Source organism: Manis pentadactyla, chromosome 13, assembly GCF_030020395.1.
Source record: "Manis pentadactyla isolate mManPen7 chromosome 13, mManPen7.hap1, whole genome shotgun sequence".
NCBI classification, from domain to species: Eukaryota; Metazoa; Chordata; class Mammalia; order Pholidota; family Manidae; genus Manis; species Manis pentadactyla.
In genome coordinates this window covers 96,775,768-96,797,698 of record NC_080031.1, presented here as the reverse complement: position 1 = coordinate 96,797,698, position 21,931 = coordinate 96,775,768, and the positions used below count along the sequence as shown (strand labels likewise).

General features: G+C 39.3%; 1 protein-coding gene across 13 annotated transcripts in view; it reads left to right on the top strand.

The window, feature by feature from the left end:
* Nucleotides 1–21,931, top strand: part of LOC118918758 (core histone macro-H2A.1) — an 82,147-nt gene that overhangs the window by 36,860 nt on the left and 23,356 nt on the right. For 6 of the 13 annotated variants that reach the window (XM_036897942.2, XM_036897925.2, XM_057490896.1 and 3 more), the window contains exon 5: nucleotides 19,061–19,171. In XM_036897942.2, coding sequence (XP_036753837.1) covers nucleotides 19,061–19,171 — 111 coding nt within the window. Of the gene's footprint in view, nucleotides 1–19,060; nucleotides 19,172–19,553; nucleotides 19,758–19,997; nucleotides 20,017–21,931 lie in introns of those variants that run through there. The other 7 variants (XM_036897932.2, XM_036897951.2, XM_036897969.2 and 4 more) reach the window with 5 other exon arrangements.

Sequence of the window (21,931 nt, the reverse complement as noted above, 5' to 3'; positions counted from 1 at the left end):
TTACTATCTGTCAACATAGATATTATAGAATTACTGACAATATTCTCTATGCTGTACTTTCATTTCCATGGCTAATCTATATTATGATTAAGATTTTGTGCCTCTCTCCCCTTCACCTATTTTACCTATTCCACACCAGCCCCTCCCCTGTTGTAACCACGAGTAATCTCTCAGTGTCTATGAGTCTATTGCCATTTTGTTTGTTTTGTTTTTAAATTCCACTTGTAAGTGAGATTGTATGGTATTTGTCTTTCTTTGGCTTATTTCACTTAGCATAACACCCTCTAGGTCCATGTTGTCACATGGATGTCGCATGTTCTTTTTTATGGCTGAGTAATACTCAATTATATATATGTACTACATCTTCCTTATCCATTCATCTATTGATGGACACTTTGGTTGCTTCCATATCTTTTCTTTTGTAAATAATGTGGCAATAAACAAAGGGGTGCATACATCTTTTCAAATTAGGGATTTTGTTTTCTTTGGGTAAATTCCTAGAAGTAGAATTGCTGGGTCATAAGGTATTTGTATTTTTGGTTTTTTGAGGAACCTCCATGCTGCTTCCATGTGGTTGCACCAATTTACATTTTCACCAACAGTGTAGGAGGGTTTCCTTTTCTCCACAACCTCACCAACACTTGCTATTTCTTGTCTTTTGGATGGTGGCCATTCTCACTGATGTGAGGTGATACCTCATCATGGTCTTGATTTGCATTTTCCTGATGATCAGTGATGTGAAGCATCTTTTCATGTGCCTGTTGGCCATCTGTATTTCTTCTTTGGAAAAATGTCTGTTCAGGTCCACTGCCTATTTTTTAATTGGGTCATTTTGGGTTTTTTTTAGATAATTATTTTTTATTGAAGGGTAGTTGACGTACAGTATTACATTACATTAGTTTCAAGTGTACAACACAGTGATAAAACACGTATATACATAATTCTAGGTTCCAGCTATCACCCTACCAAGCTGTTACAATATCTTTTTTTTTTTTTTAAATAATTATTTTTTATTGAAGGGTAGTTGATGCACAGTATTACATTACATTAGTTTCAAGTGTACAACACAGTGGTAGAACATTTATATACATAATTCTAGGTTCCAGCTATCACCCTACCAACCTGTTACAATATCTTGACTATATTCCTTATGCTATACATTACATCCCGGTTACTTATTTATTTTACCATTGGAAGTCTGTCCTTTTTTTTTTTTTTTTTTTTGTGAGGGCATCTCTCATATTTATTGATCAAATGGTTGTTAACGACAATAAAATTCTGTATAGGGGAGTCAATGCTCAATGCACAATCATTAATCCACCCCAAGCCTAATTTTCGTCAGTCTCCAATCTTCTGAGGCATAACAAACAAGTTCTTACATGGAGAACAAACTCTTACATAATGAATAAGTTACATAGTGAACAGTACAAGGGCAGCCATCACAGAAACTTTCGGTTTTGCTCATGCATTATGAACTATAAACAGTCAGTTCCAATATGAATACTCATTTGGTTTTTATACTTGATTTATATGTGGATACCACATTTCTCTCTTTATTATTATTATTTTTAATAAAATGCTGAAGTGGTAGGTAGATACAAGATAAAGGTAGAAAACATAGTTTAGTGTTGTAAGAGAGCAAATGTAGATGATCAGGTGTGTGCCTGTAGACTATGTGTTAATGCAAGCTAGACCAGGGCAATAAAACATCCACGTATGCAGAAGATTTCTCTCAGAACAGGGGGGGTGAGGTTCTAAGCCTCACCTCTGTGGATCCCCAATTTCTCACCTGATGGCCCCCCTGAGACTGTGCCTGTGTTAGGTTGTTCCTCCCTTGAGGAATCTTACCCGTCTCTGGCTAACCAGTCACCTTACGGGGCCATACAGGGAAATGTAAAGTTGGTAAGTGAGAGAGAAGCCTTATTGTTTGAAATGGTTAGCTTTTTATTTCTTTGCATATTTATGCCCTGTAGCTTCTATGCCCAGCATTTGTCTTGAGGTATCTTTACCACTTGGAAGAATTATGATACTCGGTAAATTTGATATGAGGCATGAGTTCTATTTAAGGGTTGTAATTAGGAAGGAAGAAGAAAAGCTATAGAAGTAGCAGGCGGAAGAAAACATGGGAAGATTGATTATTTCTTTGACATATCTTCTTGTAGAGTAACCTCAGCATGTATAGGTTTTAAGCTACTACTTAAATTGCGCACACACATTAACATAATAGGAGTATAGTTACATAACCAAAGCATATCTGTAATTATCAGCCATCTCCAGTGAAACCAAGAAAACCAGTTAGGCACCTTAGGCATTTGTGAAAACTTATCTATGATATGGTGGATATTGTCCAACTGAACTTGAACAGTCTGAGAAAAATCCGACAAATTAAAACAACCCATTCCTGGGGAATGTTCACATCCCTTATGTTCTTTTAACAGTAAATAGTCTGTAGTTGTAAGATTTTGGAGCGCTACAATTTGCACTTCTCCTACTTCTTGGTTGAGTTCCAACAGTATAGATCCAGTCAAATTTGTTGTTTTACTGTATGCACAGGCCAGCTTAGATATCTCCTTCATTCCCATGGCAAGTCCAGGAACTGGTGGGGTGAGTGCATCTACAGCTGTAGCAGTGCGTGGATCTTTGTTGGGGTTTTTTGATGATCATCTTCTGGCATGAGTCTTACAAAGAGTGCTGATGTTGGAAGTTCTCTTTCATATCGTATCTTAGTTCATTTTCGGGGTAGCCCAATTAGGCTTTGATCTTCTGTATAAACGCAAACAGACCCTTTGCCTACACTTTTATATGCCCTTTATACCCTTGTGTAGAACTCATTGGAGGTTACCACACAGGAACTGCCCTTTTTTTGTTTTGTTTTGTTTTGTTTTTGGTATCACTAATCTACACTTACATGACGAATATTATGTTTACTAGGCTCTCCCCTATACCACGTCTCCCCTATAAACCCCTTTACAGTCATTGTCCATCAGCATAGCAAAATGTTGTAGAATCACTACTTGCCTTCTCTGTGTTGTACAGCCCTCCCTTTTCTCCTACCCCCCCATGCATGCTAATCTTAATACCCCCCTACTTCTCCCCCCCACTTATCCCTCCCTACCCACCCATCCTCCCCAGTCCCTTTCCCTTTGGCACCTGTTAGTCCATTCTTGAGTTCTGTGATTCTGCTGCTGTTTTGTTCCTTCAGTTTTTCCTTTGTTCTTATATTCCACAGATAAGTGAAATCATTTGGTATTTCTCTTTCTCCGCTTGGCTTGTTTCACTGAGCATAATACCCTCCAGCTCCATCCATGTTGCTGCAAATGATTGGATTTGCCCTTTTCTTATGGCTGAGTAGTATTCCATTGTGTATATGTACCACATCTTCTTTATCCATTCATCTATCGATGGACATTTAGGTTGCTTCCAATTCTTGGCTATTGTAAATAGTGCTGCGATAAACATACGGGTGCACTGATCTTTCTCATACTTGATTGCTGCATTCTTAGGGTAAATTCCTAGGAGTGCAATTCCTGGGTCAAATGGTAAGTCTGTTTTGAGCATTTTGATGTACCTCCATACTGCTTTCCACAATGGTTGAACTAACTTACATTCCCACCAGCAGTGTAGGAGGGTTCCCCTTTCTCCACAGCCTCGCCAACATTTGTTGTTGTTTGTCTTTTGGATGGCAGCCATCCTTACTGGTGTGAGGTGATACCTCATTGTAGTTTTAATTTGCATTTCTCTGATAATTAGCGATGTGGAACATCTTTTCATGTGTCTGTTGGCCATCTGTATTTCTGTTTTGGAGAACTGTCTGTTCAGTTCCTCTGCCCATTTTTTAATTGGGTTATTTGTTTTTTGTTTGTTGAGGCATGTGAGCTCTTTATATATTCTGCACATCAAGCCTTTATCAGATCTGTCATTTTCAAATATATTCTCCCATACTGTAGGGTTCGTTTTTGTTCTATTGATGGTGTCTTTTGCTGTACAGAAGCTTTTCAGCTTAATATAGTCCCACTTGTTCATTTTTGCTGTTGTTTTCCTTGCCCGGGGAGATATGTTCAAGAAGAGGTCACTCATGTTTATGTCTAAGAGGTTTTTGCCTATGTTTTCTTTCAAGAGTTTAATGGTTTCGTGACTTACATTCAGGTCTTTGATCCATTTTGAGTTTACTTTTGTATATGGGGTTAGACAATGGTCCAGTTTCATTCTCCTACATGTAGCTGTCCAGTTTTGCCAGCACCATCTGTTGAAGAGACTGTCATTTCCCCATTGTATGTCCATGGCTCCTTTATCAAATATTAATTGACCATATATGTCTGGGTTAATGTCTGGATTCTCTAGTCTGTTCCATTGGTCTGTGGCTCTGCTCTTGTGCCAGTACCAAATTGTCTTGATTACTATGGCTTTATAGTAGAGCTTGAAGTTGGGGAGTGAGATCCCCCCTACTTTATTCTTCTTTCTCAGGATTGCTTTGGCTATTCGGGGTCTTTGGTGTTTCCATATGAATTTTTGAATTATTTGTTCCAGTTCATTGAAGAATGTTGCTGGTAGTTTCATAGGGATTGCATCAAATCTGTATATTGCTTTGGGCAGGATGGCCATTTTGACGATATTAATTCTTCCTAGCCACGAGCATGGGATGAGTTTCCATCTGTTAGTGTCCCCTTTAATTTCTCTTAAGAGTGACTTGTAGTTTTCAGAGTATAAGTCTTTCACTTCTTTGGTTAGGTTTATTCCTAGGTATTTTATCTTTTTTGATGCAATTGTGAATGGAGTTGTTTTCTTGATTTCTCTTTCTGTTGGTTCATTGTTAGTATATAGGAAAGCCACAGATTTCTGTATGTTGATTTTGTATCCTGCAACTTTGCTGTATTCCGATGTCAGTTCTAGTAGTTTTGGGGTGGAGTCTTTAGGGTTTTTTATGTACAGTATCATGTCATCTGCAAATAGTGACAGTTTAACTTCTTCTTTACCAATCTGGATTCCTTGTATTTCTTTGTTTTGTCTGATTGCCGTGGCTAGGACCTCCAGTACTATGTTAAATAACAGTGGGGAGAGTGGGCATCCCTGTCTAGTTCCCGATCTCAGAGGAAATGCTTTCAGCTTCTCACTGTTCAATATAATGTTGGCTGTGGGTTTATCATAGATGGCCTTTATTATGTTGAGGTACTTGCCCTCTATTCCCATTTTGCTGAGAGTTTTTATCATGAATGGATGTTGAACTTTGTCAAATGCTTTTTCAGCATCTATGGAGATGATCATGTGGTTTTTGTCTTTCTTTTTGTTGATGTGGTGGATGATGTTGATGGACTTTCGAATGTTGTACCATCCTTGCATCCCTGGGATGAATCCCACTTGGTCATGGTGTATGATCCTTTTGATGTATTTTTGAATTCGGTTTGCTAATATTTTGTTGAGTATTTTTGCATCTACGTTCATCAGATATTGGTCTGTAGTTTTCTTTTTTGGTGGGGTCTTTGCCTGGTTTTGGTATTAGGGTGATGTTAGCTTCATAGAATGAGTTTGGGAGTATCCCCTCCTCTTCTGTTTTTTGGAAAACTCTAAAGAGAATGGGTATTATGTCTTCCCTGTATGTCTGATAAAATTCCGAGGTAAATCCATCTGGCCCGGGGGTTTTGTTCTTTGGTAGTTTTTTGATTACCGCTTCAATTTCGTTGCTGGTGATTGGTCTGTTTAGATTTTCTGTTTCTTCCTGGGTCAATTTTGGAAGGTTGTATTTTTCTAGGAAGTTGTCCATTTCTCCTAGGTTTCCCAGCTTGTTAGCATATAGGTTTTCATAGTATTCTCTAATAATTCTTTGTATTTCTGTGGGGTCCGTCGTGATTTTTCCTTTCTCGTTTCTGATACTGGTGATTTGTGTTGACTCTCTTTTCTTCTTAATAAGTCTGGCTAGAGGCTTATCTATTTTGTTTATTTTCTCGAAGAACCAGCTCTTGGTTTCATTGATTTTTGCTATTGTTTTATTCTTCTCAATTTTATTTATTTCTTCTCTGATCTTTATTATGTCCCTCCTTCTGCTGACCTTAGGCCTCATCTGTTCTTCTTTTTCCAATTTCGATAATTGTGACATTAGACCATTCATTTGGGATTGCTCTTCCTTTTTTAAATATGCTTGGATTGCTATTTACTTTCCTCTTAAGACTGCTTTTGCTGTGTCCCACAGAAGTTGGGGCTTAGTGTTGTTGTTGTCATTTGTTTCCATATATTGCTGGATCTCCATTTTGATTTGGTCATTGATCCATTGATTATTTAGGAGCGTGTTGTTAAGCCTCCATGTGTTTGTGAGCCTCTTTGCTTTCTTTGTACAGTTTATTTCTAGTTTTATGCCTTTGTGGGCTGAAAAGTTGGTTGGTAGGATTTCAGTCTTTTGGAATTTTCTGAGGCTCTTTTTGTGGCCTAGTATGTGGTCTATTCTGGAGAATGTTACATGTGCACTTGAGAAGAATGTATATCCTGTTGCTTTTGGATGTAGAGTTCTATAGATGTCTATTAGGTCCATCTGCTCTACTGTGTTGTTCAGTGCTTCCGTGTCCTTACTTATTTTCTACCCAGTGGATCTGTCCTTTGGGGTGAGTGGTGTGTTGAAGTCTCCTAGAATGAATGCATTGCAGTCTATATCCCCCTTTAGTTCTGTTAGTATTTGTTTCACATATGCTGGTGCTCCTGTGTTGGGTGCATATATATTTAGAATGGTTATATCCTCTTGTTTGACTGAGCCCTTTATCATTATGTAGTGTCCTTCTCTATCTCTTGTTACTTTCTTTGTTTTGAAGTCTATTTTGTCTGATATTAGTACTGCAACCCCTGCTTTCTTCTCACTGTTGTTTGCTTGAAATATGTTTTTCCATCCCTTGACTTTTAGTCTGTACATATCTTTGGGTTTGAGGTGAGTTTCTTGTAAGCAGCATATAGATGGGTCTTGCTTTTTTATCCATTCTGTTACTCTGTGTCTTTTGATTGGTGCATTCAACCCATTTACATTTAGGGTGACTATTGAAAGATATGTACTTATTGCCATTGCAGGCTTTAAATTCGTGGTTACCAAAGGTTCAAGGTTAGCCTCTTTAGTATCTTACTGCCTAACTTAGCTCGCTTATTGAGCTGTTATATACACTGTCTGGAGATTCTTTTCTTCTCTCCCTTCTTGTTCCTCCTCCTCGATTCTTCATATGTTGGGTGTTTTGTGCTGTGCTCTTTCTAGGAGTGCTCCCATCTAGAGCAGTCCCTGTAAGATGTTCTGTAGAGGTGGTTTGTGGGAAGCAAATTCCCTCAGCTTTTGTTTGTCTGGGAATTGTTTAATCCCACCGTCATATTTGAATGATAGTCGTGCTGGATACAGTATCCTTGGTTCAAGGCCCTTCTGTTTCTTTGTATTAAATATGTCATGCCATTCTCTTCTGGCCTGTAGGGTTTCTGTTGAGAAATCTGACGTTAGCCTGATGGGTTTCCCTTTATAGGTGACCTTTTTCTCTCTAGCTGCCTTTAACACTCTTTCCTTGTCCTTGATCTTTGCCATTTTAATTATTCTGTGTCTTGGTGTTGCCCTTCTTGGATCCTTTCTGTTGGGGGTTCTGTGTATTTCCGTGGTCTGTTCGATTATTTCCTCCCCCAGTGTGGGGAATTTTTCAGCAATTATTTCTTCTAAGATACTTTCCATCTCTTTTCCTCTCTCTTCTTCTTCTGGGACCACTATAATACGGATATTGTTCCTTTTGGATTGGTCACACAGTTCTCTTAATATTGTTTCATTCCTGGAGATCCTTTTGTCTCTCTCTATGTCAGCTTCTATGCGTTCCTGTTCTCTGATTTCAATTCCATCAATGGCCTCTTGCATTCTATCCATTCTGCTTATAAACCCTTCCAGAGTTTGTTTCATTTCTGTGATCTCCTTTCTGGCATCTGTGATCTCCTTCCGGACTTCATCCCATTTTTCTTGCGTATTTCTCTGCATCTCTGTCAGCATGTTTATGATTCTTATTTTGAATTCTTTGTCAGGAAGACTGGTTAGGTCTGTCTCCTTCTCTGGTGTTGTCTCTGTGATCTTTGTCTGCCTGTAGCTTTGCCTTTTCATGGTGATAGGAATAGTCTGCAGAGCTGGGACGAGTGACGGCTGGAAGGACTTCCTTTCTTGTTGGTTTGTGGCCCTCCTCTCCTGGGAGAACAGCGGCCTCTAGTGGCTTGTGCTGCGCAGCTGCGCGCAGACAGGGTTTCTGCTTCCTGCCCGGCTGCTATGGAGTTAATCTCCGCTGTTGCTGTGGGCGTGGCCTGGCTCGGGCAGCTACTCCAAAGTGGTGGAGTCGCGTTGGAGCAGGAGCTGCTGGGAGGCTATTTATCTCCGTAAGGGGCCTCCCTGCTCCCTGCAGCCCAGGGGTTAGGGTGCCCAGAGATCCCCGGATTCCCTACCTCTGGATTAAGTGTCCCACCCTGCCCCTTTAAGACTTCCAAAAAGCACCCGCCAAAACAAAACAACGCCCACCAAAAAAAAAAAAGAAAAAAAATTTTTTAATTAAAAAAAAAAAAATTTTTTTTAATTAAAAAAAAAAGGTGGTCGCTTGTTTTTCTTTTTTCTCTGGCGCCAGCCTCAGGCCTCTGCTCACCGGTCTTGCTGCTTTTCCCTAGTATTGGGGTCCCTATCCCTTTAAGACTTCCAAAAAGCGCTCGCCAAAACAAAACAGCAAAAAAGCAAAAAAAAATGGTCGCGCACTTTTCTTATGTCCTCCGACACCCGGCCTCCAATGCCCGCTCACTGTTCTTGCTGCCCTGTTTCCCTAGCATCCAGGGCCCCCTGGGCACGTACCGTGTCTGCACTCCGGCCCGGATGGCTGGGGCTGGGTGTTCGGCAGTCCTGGGCTCCGTCTCCCTCCTGCTCTGCCTATTCTTCTCCCGCCGGGAGCTGGGGGGAGGGGCGCTCGGCTCCCGCGGGGCCGGGGCTTGTATCTTACCCCCTTCGTGAGGCACTGGGTTCTCTCAGGTGCGGATGTGGTCTGGATATTGTCCTGTGTCCTCTGGTCTTTATTCTAGGAAGGGTTGTCTTTGTTATATTTTCATAGATATATGTTGTTTTGGGAGGAGATTTCCGCTGCTCTACTCACGCCGCCATCTTCTGCCCCTCCTCGGTCATTTCGTTTTTTGGTGTTGAGTTGTATGAGTCCTTTATGTATTTTGGATGTTAGCCCCTTACTGGATATATCATTTGTAAATATATTCTCCCATACCATAGGTTGCCTTTTCATTTTGTTGATGATGTCCTCTACTGCACATAAGTTTTTTAATTTGATATAGTCCCATTGTTTATATTTGCTTTTGTTTTCCTTGCCTAGGGAGACAAATTCAAGAAAAAATTACTCATGCTTATGTTCAAGAGTTTTTTTACCTGTGTTTTCCTCTAAGAATTTTATGGTTTTGTGTCTTATATGTAGGTCTTTAATTTTGAGTTTACTTTTGTATAAGGTATTTCATTATCTTGCATTGTAGCTGTCCAGTTTTCCCAACACCATTTATTGGAGAGACTGTCTTTTCCCCACTGTGTATTCTTGCCTCCTTTGTCATGTATTAATTTACCATATATGCTGGGGTTTATTTCTGGGCTCTCTATTCTGTTCCGTTGATCTATGACTCTGTTCTTGTGCCAGTCATACTATTTTAATCACTGTAGATTTGTAGTATAGCTTGAAGTTAGGGAGTGTGATACCTCCAGTTTTGTTCTTCTTTCTCAAGATTGCTTTGACTATTTGAGGTTCTTTTGTGGGTCCATATAAATTTTAGGATTATTTGTTCTAGTTCATTGAAAAATGCCATTGGTATTTTGATAGAGATTGCATTGAATCTGTAAATTGTTTTGGGCAGGATGGCCATTTTGACAATAATTATCTTCCTATCCATGAGCATAGGATAGATTTCTATTTTTTTGTGTCATTATCAATTTCTTTCATTAGTGTCTTACAGTACTCAGAGTACAGATCTTTCACTTCTCTGGTTAAATTTATTCCTAGGTATTGTATTCTTTTTGATGCAATTGTAAATGGAATTGTTTTCCTGATTTCTCTTTCTGGTAGTTTGTTATTAGTGTATAGGAATGCAACAGATGTCTGTATATTGTTGTTGTTCTTTTTATCCTGAGACTTTGCTCAATCTATTTATTCTAATAGTTTTTTGGTGGAGTCTTTGGGGTTTTCTATATATAGTATAATGTCATCTGCAAATAGTGATAGTTTTACTTCTTCCTTACCAGTTTGGATGCCTATTATTTATTTTTCTTGTCTGATTGCTGTGGCTAGGACTTCCAGTATTGTGTTGAATGAAAGTGGTGAGAGTGGGCATCCTTGTCTTGTTCCTAATCTTAAGAGGAAAAGCTTTCAGTTTTTCTCCACTGAGTACAATGTTAGCTGTGGATTTGCTGTATAGTTTTATAGTTTTCAGAGTACAGATCTTTGGTTATTTTCATGCCATTCCCTTTTGGCTTATAAAGTTTCTGCTGAAAAATCTGCAAATAGCCTGTGGGCTCTCCTTTGTAGGTAATAGTTGGCCTTTCTCTTGCTGCTTTTAAAATTCTCTCAATTTTTAATCTTTGCCATGTTAATTACCATGTGTGTTGGTGTCAATCTGCTTGGGTTCATCTTGGTGGGGGTTTTCTGTGCTTCGAGAACCTGGATATCTGTTTCCTTCCCCAGGTTGGGGAAGATTTTAGATGTTGTTTTTTCAAGTAGGCTTTCTGCCCTTTTCTCTCTCTCTTCTCCTTCTGGGACCCATATGATACAAATGTTTCATCTAAAGTTGTCACAGAGATCGCTTAGCATCTTTTGGTTTTTAGAAATCTTTCTTTGTGGTGCTCAGCTTGGTTACTTTGCTGTTCTCTAGATCACTGATCCATTCTTCTGCATCTTCTAATCTGCTATTCATTCCCTTTTGTATTTTTCATTTCAGTTATTGTATTCTTCAACTGTGACTGATTCTCCTTTATATTTTCTATCTCTTTATTGAAGTTCTCCCTGAGTTCATGTATTCTTTTCCCCAATCCAGTGAGTATCTTTGTGACCACTACTTTGAATTCTTTATCAGGTTGATTGCTTATCTCCATTATATTTAGCACTTTTTCTGGTGTTTTATCTTGTTCTTTTGTTTAGAACATATTCCTCTGCCTCCTCATTTTGTCTGGTTCTCTGTTTGTTTCTATGTATCAGATAGATCAGCTATGTCTCCTGGTCTTGAAAGTAATGGCTTTATGTGGTGGCATTCTTTGGTGCCCAGAATTGGAGAACCCCCTGTCCACCAAGGCCAGGTACTCTAGGGGTGTCCCTCCTGTGGACTGTGTCACCCCCATATTGTAGCTGAGCCATTACTGCTGTTGGTGGACTGAGGGTTAGGCTAGCCCCAGCCTGGCTGCCAACAAAGGCCCATAGTTCCTGCTTTGCCTTAATGTGCAACTCACTGGTACAGCTTAACAACTGGTCTACTCTTGCCAGTATGTGGTGGGCAGCACCAACACAGCCTGCCTGTCAGCAATGGCACATTCAACTGCTGCTGGACTAGACATGTTGAGTGGAGCAAGTCTACCAGGGAATGCCAGGGCAGAGCAAGTGGGGTAGATGGTGAGTTTTAGAACTGTCTCCCACAAGCATCTGGCCAGCTAGGCTGAGGAAAGCCTAGAAAAGTGCCATCCACCAGCCCTTTCTCTGCTAGAGAGAGCTCCTTCAGACTCCTAGCCCTCCAGTACACTTCCCAAAGTTAATAAATCTTAAATCTGCTGTTTCTCTGTTGGCTCTCAGAAGCAGAGACTTGGTCTTCCACAGCCCTCCACCTCTCCCTGGCATTTGGTTCCACTGATTTTCAAAGCTAAATGCTGTGTGTCTTGTCTTCCCAAAGCAGACCCCCAGGGCTAGGTGTACTGAGTTCCTGAGCATCTATCTCCTCCTCTCTCTGTTCTTCACTCCCTTCCACTTACAGTTTGTGATGGTAGAAGGACTTGGATCGCAGTCAGTTGTGCTCTGCCCCTTTACCCTTCTCAGTGTGGTCTGCTTTTTCATTAGGAGTAGATGGTTTGTTCTGCTAGTCTTCAAGTCATTTTCAAGAGTAAGTTGTATTAGATATAGTTGCTTCCTTGGTGTATATGTAGAAATATGTTATCACAGTGACCTCCTATTCTGCCATCTTCCCAGAATCCTCCCATTTTGAGTTAATTTTTGTATATAGTACAAAATAGTGATCCAGTTTTATTATTTTGCATGTGGATATCCAGTTTTCCCAACACCATTTTCTGAAGAGACTGTCCTTTTCTTATTGTGTATTCTTGGCTCCTTTGTCATAAATTAATTTATCATATATATGTGGGTTTATTTCTGAGCACTCCATTCTGTTCCATTGGTCTGTGTGTGTTTTTATACCATACTGTTTTAATTTACTGTAGCTTTGAAATATAGTTTGAAATCAAAGAGCATGATGCCTCCAAACATTACTGTTCTTTCTCAAAATTGTTTTGGCTATTTTGGGTCTTTTGCCCCACAAATTTTAGAACTGTTTTATTTCTGTGGAAAATGCCATTGGAATTTTGCTAAGATTTGCATTGAATCTGTAGCTTTCTCTGAGTAGTATGGACATTGTCAATTCTTTGAATCCATGATCATGGAATACCTTTCCATTTATTTGTGTCTTCTTCAATTTCTTTTATTAATGTCTTAGAGTTTTTCAGAGGACAAGTCTTTTACCATCTCGGTTGAATTTATTCCTAAATATTTTATTCTTTTTGGTGAAATTTTAAGTGGGATTCTTAATTTCTCTTTTTGATAATTTGTTATTATATAGAAATACAGATTTCTGTATATTGATTTTGTATCCTGTGACTTTATTGAATTTGTTTATTTTAATAGTTTTTTGGTGGAGTCTTCAGGGTTTTCCATATATAGTACCATGTCAAATAGTGACAGTTTTACTTCTTCCTTACCAATTTGGATGGCTTTTATTTCTTTTTCTTGCCTTCTTGTTCTGGCTAGGACTTACAGTACTGTGTTGAATAAAAGTGGTGAGAGTGGGCCTCTTTGTCTTGTTTCTGATCTTAGAGGGAGCTTTTAGCTTTTCTCCATTGAGTCTGATGTTAGCTGTGAGTTTGGCATATATGGCCTTAATTATGTTGAGGTACATTCCCTCTGTACCCACTATGTTGAGAAATTTAATCATGGATGTTGATTTTGTCAAATGCTTTTTCTGACTTATTTATCATCATATGATTTTTATTCTTCATTTGTTAACGTGGTGAATCACATTGATTGATTTGCAGATGTGGAACCATCCTTGATTCCCAGGAATAAATTCTACTTGATGATGGTGTATGATCCTTTCAAAGAATTGTTGAATTTGCTTAGGTAATATTTTTTGAGGATTTTTGCATATGTATTCATCAGGAATATCAAGAATTTTCTTGTGGCATCCTTGTCTGCTTTTGGTATCAAGGTAATGCTGGCTTCATAAAATGAATTAGGAGGTCTTCCATCTTCTGTATTTTGGAAGAGGTAAAGATTAGTATTAATTCTTCTTTATATGTTTGGTAGAATTTACCAGTGAAACCATCTGGTCCTGGACTTTGTTTTTTGGGAGGTTTTGATTCCTGATTAAATTGAATCTCTTTATTAACCAGCCTGTTCAGATGTTTTATTTTTCCCCTGGGTCAGTCTTGGAAGATTGTTCCTAGGAATTTATCCATTTCTTCTAGATTATCCAATTTATTGGCATATAATTTTTCATAGTAGTATCTTATGGTCCTTTGCATTTCTGTGGTATTGGTTGTAACATCTCTTTCATTTCTGATTTTATTTATTTGCATCCTTTTTCCTTGGTGTGTCTAGCCAAAGGTTGGTCAATTTTGTTTTAACATTTCAAAGAAGCAGCTCTTATTCTCATTAATCTTTTCTATTATCCTTTTTTTTTTTTTTTTGGTCTGTTTCATTTATTTCTACCCTGATCTTTGTTAATTTTCTTCCTATTACTAACTTTGGGCTTCAATGTTCTGCTGATTCCTTCAGGTATAACGTTAGGTTGTTTGGGATTTTTCTTATTTCTAGATGTAGGCATTTATTGTTATAAACTTCCCTCTTAGAACTGCTTTTGCTGCATTTCATAACTTTTGGTATGTTGTATTCCCATTTTCATTTGTTTCAGGTATTTTTTTCATTTTTCTTTTGCTTTCTTCTTTGACCCATTGGTTATTAAGTATCCTGTTGTTTAGTCTCCACATATTTGTGAATTTTCTAGTTTTTTTCTGATAATTGATTTCTAGTTTCAATCCATTATGGTTGGAAAAGATGCTTGATACAATTTCAGTCTTTTTAAATTCATTAAGACTTGTTTTGTGGCAGCAAATATGATCTAACCTGGAGAATGTCCCATGTGCACTTGGGAGGAATGTGTATCCTATTGCTTCTGGATGGAATATTCTGAATATGTTTGTTAGGTCCATGTGGTGAAATGTGCCATTTAAGGCTAATATTTATTAATTTTCTGTCTGGATGATCTATCCATTGATGAAATTGGGGTATTAAAGTCTCCTACTATTATTGCTATTTCTCCCTTTAGGTCTGTTAATATTTGCTTTATATATTTATATGCTCCTACTTGGGATACATAAATATTTATAAATGTTACCTCCTTTTGTTAGATTGACCCCTTCATTATTATGTAATGCCCTTCATTGCCTGTTACTACAGTCTTTGTTTTAAAGTCTATTTTGTCTGATATAAGTATAGCTACCCCAGCTTTCTTTTGGTTTCCATTTGCATGGAATATATATTTCCATTCTTTAAGTTTGTGTTCTTACATCTGAAACAAGTCTCTTGTAGGCAGCATATAGATGTGTCTTGTATTTTCATTCATTTATCCATTCTGTCTTTTGAGTGGAGAATTTAGTCCATTTACATTTATTTACAATTATTGATAGGTATGTACTTACTGCCATTTTGTTAATTATCTTCTGTTTCCTAGTTCCTCTGTTCATTTTTTTCTTCCCTTGCTCTCTTCCTTTGTGACTTGATTTACTTTAGTGGTATGCTTAGATTTATCTTTTGTGTATCTAGAATAGGCTTTTGCTTTGTGGTTATCATGAGACTCACATATAACAGCTTACATTTATAGCAGTCCATTTTGTTGATAAAAAAAATTAAATTTGAATGCATTCTACTAAAGCTCTACATTTTTACCCCTCCCCCTGACATACACACTTATTATTTTGAGGCCACATGTTACATCTTTGTATCTTGTGTATCTCTTAACTAGTTATTGTAGTTATTTTTACTACTTTTGTCTTTTAACTTTCATGTTAGCTTCATAGTGATTAATCCACCACCTTCACTATGTATTTACCTTTACCAGTGAGATTTATACTCTCATGTTTTCCTATTACTACTTAGTGTCCTTTCTTTTCAGCTTAAAGAAGTCCCTTTAACATTTCTTGTAATGCTGTTTTAGTGATAATAAAGTCCTTAAGCTCTTGGTTGTATGGAAAACTGTCTTCCTTCAATTCTGAATAACAACTTTTCCAGGTAGAATATTCTTGGTTGGAAGTTTTTTACTTTCAGCACTTTGAATATATCATGCCACTCCATTCTGGCCTGCAAATTTCTGCTGATAGTATTGTGGGGGGTTCCCTTCTATGTAACACATTGTTGTTCTCTCGCTACTTTTAAGATTCTCCCCTTGTCTTTAACTTTAGACATTTGAGTTATAATATATCTTGGTATTAGGTTTCTTTAGGTTCACCTTATTTAGAACTCTCTGGGCTTCCTGGCAGGATTTCTTTTTTATGGATTAATAATATTCCATTGTAAATCTATAGATACCACAACTTCTTTATCCATTCATCTGTTGACAGACACTTAGTTTGTTTCTGTATCAGCTATTGTAAATAATGCTGCTCTGAACATGAGGGTACAGATACCTATTTGACATAGTGTTTTCCTTTCCTTCAGATATATTCCCAGCAGTGAATGCTGGATCATATGGTAGTTTTAGTTTTAATTTTTTGAGGACTCTCCATATTGTTTTCCGTAGTAGCTGCACCAATTTACAATATGGGGCAACAGCTTTAATGGAGGAGACCATAAGCAAATGAATCATTGTTGAAAATCAACAGTATTAATTAGGGTAACATGCTAAACCTCATAACCTGGCTTCATAGGTGGCTGTTGACTTGTATTAGGGACAAAGGGATGCTCACAGGGCTCCCTTCTCCCAACAAATCCAGCTCCAACTCCCAGATGCCTGACATTCTATCAGTTAGGGCCTTCTCACCTCTTAAAACTCCAGGTGTCCCTGGGCAGAACCACTCAATTCTTATCTACTTATTAACTGCTTCCCATTCCCAGGCGTTTACTGAGCACCTACACATGGTGTTTGCTGAGTAGAGCAGTGGTTTTCAAACTTTTTTGTTTGCGTTCCTCCTAAAACAACTTTGAAAATTTTTGTATTTCACACATTTGAAATTTGACAGCTAAACTTTTTATAATAAATTTAAATATTTGCAAAGGGTATAATTGTGGTATATAATAAATATTAACATTTAAAAAGAAAACTTTCATCACTCATTTAAGTATATCTGAAGAAATCTAAATACTGTGATTATTTCATATGCCATCATCATTTAAAAAATACACAGGCTCTTTTTTTAATAGTTGGAAGTTTTATATTATTTTTCTCATTGAACCATTATTTACCTTTCATTTGCCCCACAAAATTTTATCCCAGTGTAACACATTTTTATGCTTGTACTATTTGATCAATATCTGCAACAAACATAATGTGCATAAATTAAATTTATTTTGAAAAAAGTTCTTATGATCATAAAAGCACTTAAATTTTATGGATTCTACAGGATTGGATAGCAGTCACATGTATTAATACTATGCAATTGATCAAAATGACCAGTACTTTACAAATTTTAATAACTATTAAAAACTAAAATTTTCTTGAAACTGTATCTTGTAATGGGATGGATGGAGATAGAATTTTTTCAGTTAACTTGAATATCCGAAGATGAATGTTACATATTGCTAAAATAAGTTTCAGCATCCTGTATTTTTATATTTATAGGTATAAGTGCCTGGAAAGTCTTGTTCACAAAAATAATTAAGTGGGAATAGAAAGGATTTTGTTATAACAACCTCACTCAATCCTCTGAGCTTTTTCCTCTAGTTATATGCCAACAATCACATAGTAATCTGTCATCAGTTTGTTTTAATAAATGTTTTATTTTATAATTGTTTTAGATTTACAGGAAAGTTAGAGACAGTACAGAGGGTTCTGAGTATCTCTCATCCAGTTTCTTGTTAACATCTTCCATGACCCTGGTATATTCATCACCACTAAGAATCCCGCATCGGTACATTACTGTCACCTACACTCCGTCAATCTGCTCTTTAATGATCTCTCTGCTGTTAACTCAGTTTGGTATTTCTTCCATTTTGTTGAAAGCACAGAATTAAAAACATCTGACCCGCGAAAGGGTTTTGTCACCCAGCCTTTCCCTTTCTTGTTTCCTGCCTGGAAAGTATATCAAAAAAGGCTTTCCTAAGACTTACCATGTAATTGTTGATTATACCTGTTTCTCTTTCACTTGTCAAATCTGATACACTCAAAGTATTAGGAAAATTAAAATAATGATAATTTTAATATATTTTTGCTAATACCATATTTCTTGATAAAATGCTTTTTGACTTATTTATGTGAAAACTTTGGAGCTCCAGATTTCATTCATTTAATTTATGGAAACTGTTCCAGATTATTTAGCCATATAACTTTAAATGTCAAAGTAGTCCTTTTTGTTAAGTGCATTCAGCAAAATTAGACCTTATTTTTCAACTTATGTAAAAAGTTAATATGTTAATGCATTTCAGTCCTAAATGGGCAAAGGCACCAGGCATAGGCCTTGCCCTAAGTTCACTATCTATCTGTGTCCTTCAGGAAGGCACGGTCATCTGTGATTTCCCCTCCCCCTACTTTCTTGATTTGCTCCCACCAGACCTGTCCTCAGGAGGGATGTACTTCCAATAATAACTGAGGGAAGGGAAAAGGTGAGGAATCTAAACAAAAATAGCCATTGTTTCCACTGTCCTTACTCTGCAATGTATCTGAATACAGAAAATCTCCAAATGAGCCAAAACAGCTATGTCTAATACAGACCTCATCGTTAACAAAAATACACAGGAGACTTGGAAAGATGTGCACCCCTGCTCCCGAGGTGGCGAGCCACACAAACATTCATCTGGGGAGCGGAGGAGGGCGGCTGTACAGTGAGACCCAGCATGAAACCTGGATCACAGGGGTAGGCCGCTCAGGGCAGTTGAAATTTTAGGAAAGAGGACATGAGGAAGTTGAGGATCTGGGAATTAATTAAACTTCTCTATACAACATCCCTTTGCAAGGCTCTTAGGAACCCCAGGGTACACATCCCTCAGTGTGAGTGATCCTGGGAAGAGGCCCAGGAATACTGAGATCCATGCCCACTGTGGAGTGTGGAGGTCCCCAGGGGGACAGATGGGCTGCCAACAGCCACCATATGGATCCCTCTGCATGGCTGCTTGTAATGAAGGAGCCTGGGAGAGTCCTACAGGGCTGGAGAGGGTTGGAGGGCTATGGTCCTTGTCTGCTTTTTGGCTCTTTGAGAACTAGTGACCTAGTTTGTTTTTCCTCCCCTCTGACTTGAATGGTATAGACATCTAGAAAGTGAAGACCCTCACTTAAGAGATACTCACTTGGTCTAAACTTATGAAAATGTTTCTGTTCTAAATTATCACTGTAAAACTTTGCCTTTAAGTAGCTTTTTTTTTTTTTAGTTATAAAGTGATAAAAATAGGATTTAACAATCTTCATAGAACTCTTGGACTTCAAAATAAGCCTTCATCCCCCACTCTGAGAAATGATAAGAACTGGTTGTGAATTAGTTTCCTGTTTCCTCTTGAATATTATGGGGAAAGCCTGTGAGCTGCCTCCTGTGAGAAAGTGCAGATTCATGTTGTTTGTGCCTGTGTGGGCCTCATACTGACTCTTGTATTTGTATAAGAAGAAGCAGGGAGAAGTCAGCAAGGCAGCCAGCGCAGACAGCACGACCGAGGGCACGCCGGCCGATGGCTTCACAGTGCTGTCCACCAAGAGCCTATTCCTTGGCCAGAAGGTAGGCAGACGTGCAGCCTCGGTCTGCTTGTGGGCCCTGGGACAGATGGGTACAGGCCACTGCCACCAGCAGGAAGGCCTGGGGACTCCCAGAGGCCACTCTGACCTCGTGGGTGTGGGTGCAGAGAGTGGGTGGCAGGGGCTTCAGAAGGGGCCTCATGGAGGGTCATGGCAGGCGTGTGAGGGGAGAGGGGAGGGTGGTGAAGAGGGAAAGCCGCTCCTGTTGGGGGGATCAGGACACCCCAGGTTAGTCTGCGCAAAGAGCTGCTTTTGTGGGATAACCTGGTCATGGTATAGCACTGCCCAGAAAAACAGCCAGAAGACAAAATTGGGTCCTGGAAACGGAGCAACCTAGCACGCAGCCCACGCGTTGTTCCTGGTAGGCCCTGAACACAGAGCCCTGACCCGGGAGGCAGGATTGTTCCTAGAGGCACGTGACCAAGCCACCTGATGACTCCTCCAGCCAGTCCTTGGTTTTAACCACGGGCAGTATATTTTCAGCCGCCCCAGTGATGCAGCTTTGCCAGGACGCCATGGTTTTGTAAAAGATTATTTACTTTTGTTGAAAATAAAAATGATGCAAAGGCTTTTAAGACCTGAGAATGAGAGTTAATTAATACTTCTCTAGTAACACCAAACAAAGGGGTTGGAGAGAGAGGGGAATTAAACTTAATTTTTTTATCCTACATTAAAAATAAATAAATAAATAAAGGTCACAAATTTGACCTTTCATGTAAATTGTGTTTAAGTTTGAGTGTGCTTAACAATTTGGATCTGAAGCTGCATCATTTTTAAGGTCTCACCATCAGTTTTCTTTTGCATCTCAGTGACCCAGGCCTGCCAGTGCCGTGGTGGGCGCTCCATCTCCCCTATGCCCTCTTCCAGCACCCACTGTGCTCAGGCTCTCACGACGCAGTTCCCGTGGCAGACTCTGTGTTCCAGCAAATAACCATTACAGTTTACATTTTATAACCATTATCTGTATTTTGTATGCATTTTTCAAGGGAAAAAATAAGCAGCACTAGCTGTCATCTTAAGGTGTCTGGGGCTTTGAAAGTTTTTGTTGAAAATATTTTTCACTAATTAAAAAAATTTCAACTCAGCAGTGAAGGCAACCACCTGGGTCTACGTTCGCACCCCTTAACATGTCCTTTGGGTAATATACTGAAAGTTAATGTGACCTGTCATCCAGATTGCTCTGGTGTGAACTCACGTGTGAAAACCCCTGCTATTTAGGACTAGCTCCAGTATGCTTTCGGTCCCTAATGTAGGTGATTAGCCAGGGCTTGGAAGCCCATAAAGCAGGTAGAACAGTTTAGCCCCTGGGGCCACCCTGGCTCCCACTCCTTCCCCCATCCCACCCTTGGGCGCCCTGACCCTGGCCTCTCTTTCCCTGTGTTCTTCTTGCTACCTCCTGCTGGCTATCCCAAAGCCAACCTCAGGTCTGAACTCCTCACATGCTCAAATACTTCCAATACTCCCAGTATTGAAATACTTAAATACTTCCCAGAGAGGAGCCCTCAGCCTTACAAATGTCCATGTGCAAATGGAGATGCCCTTCATGATCTTGGAGCTGCAGCCTTGCGTGGGCATTGCTGCACGTGCGCCCTGAAAGGGAAGTGGCAAAGGCTACAGACCTTGCTGGGCTCTCTGTAACCAAGCAGTGCAATCCTCTCTGCTACCTTGGGGACATCTGGTCACAGGCCTCAGGACCAAGGCCACAGACGTAAAAGTACCAGAAAGGACAAATTCAGCTAATATTGACTGTACCTGGTCAGGGTTGAGGAGGGGGCAGTTCAAAATGCTAGAGAGAAGTATTGCTACTCTATAGTAATTTACAGGCATGTCATCAGGTGTTATTTAAGAAAGGAAGATGGGAGAAGTTTGACAATGAAACTAATGAGCCTGTTTAACATCTTGACTTTTGGAGGGAGAATCTGAAGGGAGTGGTTGAGCTGGAACCCAGTGTAAAATGGTCAAGAGTTAGAGAAGGGGCTGAGTGCAGACCCAGACAGATGACCTCCTGCCGTTTCCCTATGGTGCAGTTAAGTGTTAGTGGTGAGAACAAAACACCAAGCCCTTCATGTTAAATGTGCTTCCAGCTTAATGACCCACGACTCATACATCCAGGACAAGGTACCCCAAGTTCAGCACCACAGGTGCCCTTTAGCAGAGGAAACTGCATATCCCCAAATGTGGTGTCACAAAATAAAGTGGCATGCCAAGTCAGCCTGAGCACCAGTTAGAAACTATCATGTAGCAGGCCTCTCAGGAACCCTGTGCCCCTACAGCATGAGAGGGACAGAGTGTTTATAGTTCAGAACATTATTTTGAAGCAGTACTTTCTGGTCCTTTATTGGCTATGACTGTGGGGTGGAATTCATGGCAGACAGTGCAAAGGGGCAGGAGTTACAAAACTGACACATAGATATTTTTATACAAAGCACATTTAAAAATGTCATTATTACAGGCCTTAATTCTTACTTGGATTTTTGGCAGTGCTTCAAAAAGGGTACTTTAGAGTGATGACTGTATGGTACCCTGTGTTCTGTGAATCTAATTTTTCCGTCTGTGGAGTGAAACCAGTGCTTGGGTATTACAAGCCAGTGAGGTGAAGACAGGTGACACCATGCTTGCTACAACACTGGAAGCACGGTCGCTACGCTACTCACAGGAGAGGCTGGCCCAGGGCTTTGGATCCTGAGATCAGATTGTTGATGATGATGATATATTTCACATACTGAAGTCTCAGGAGGAATTG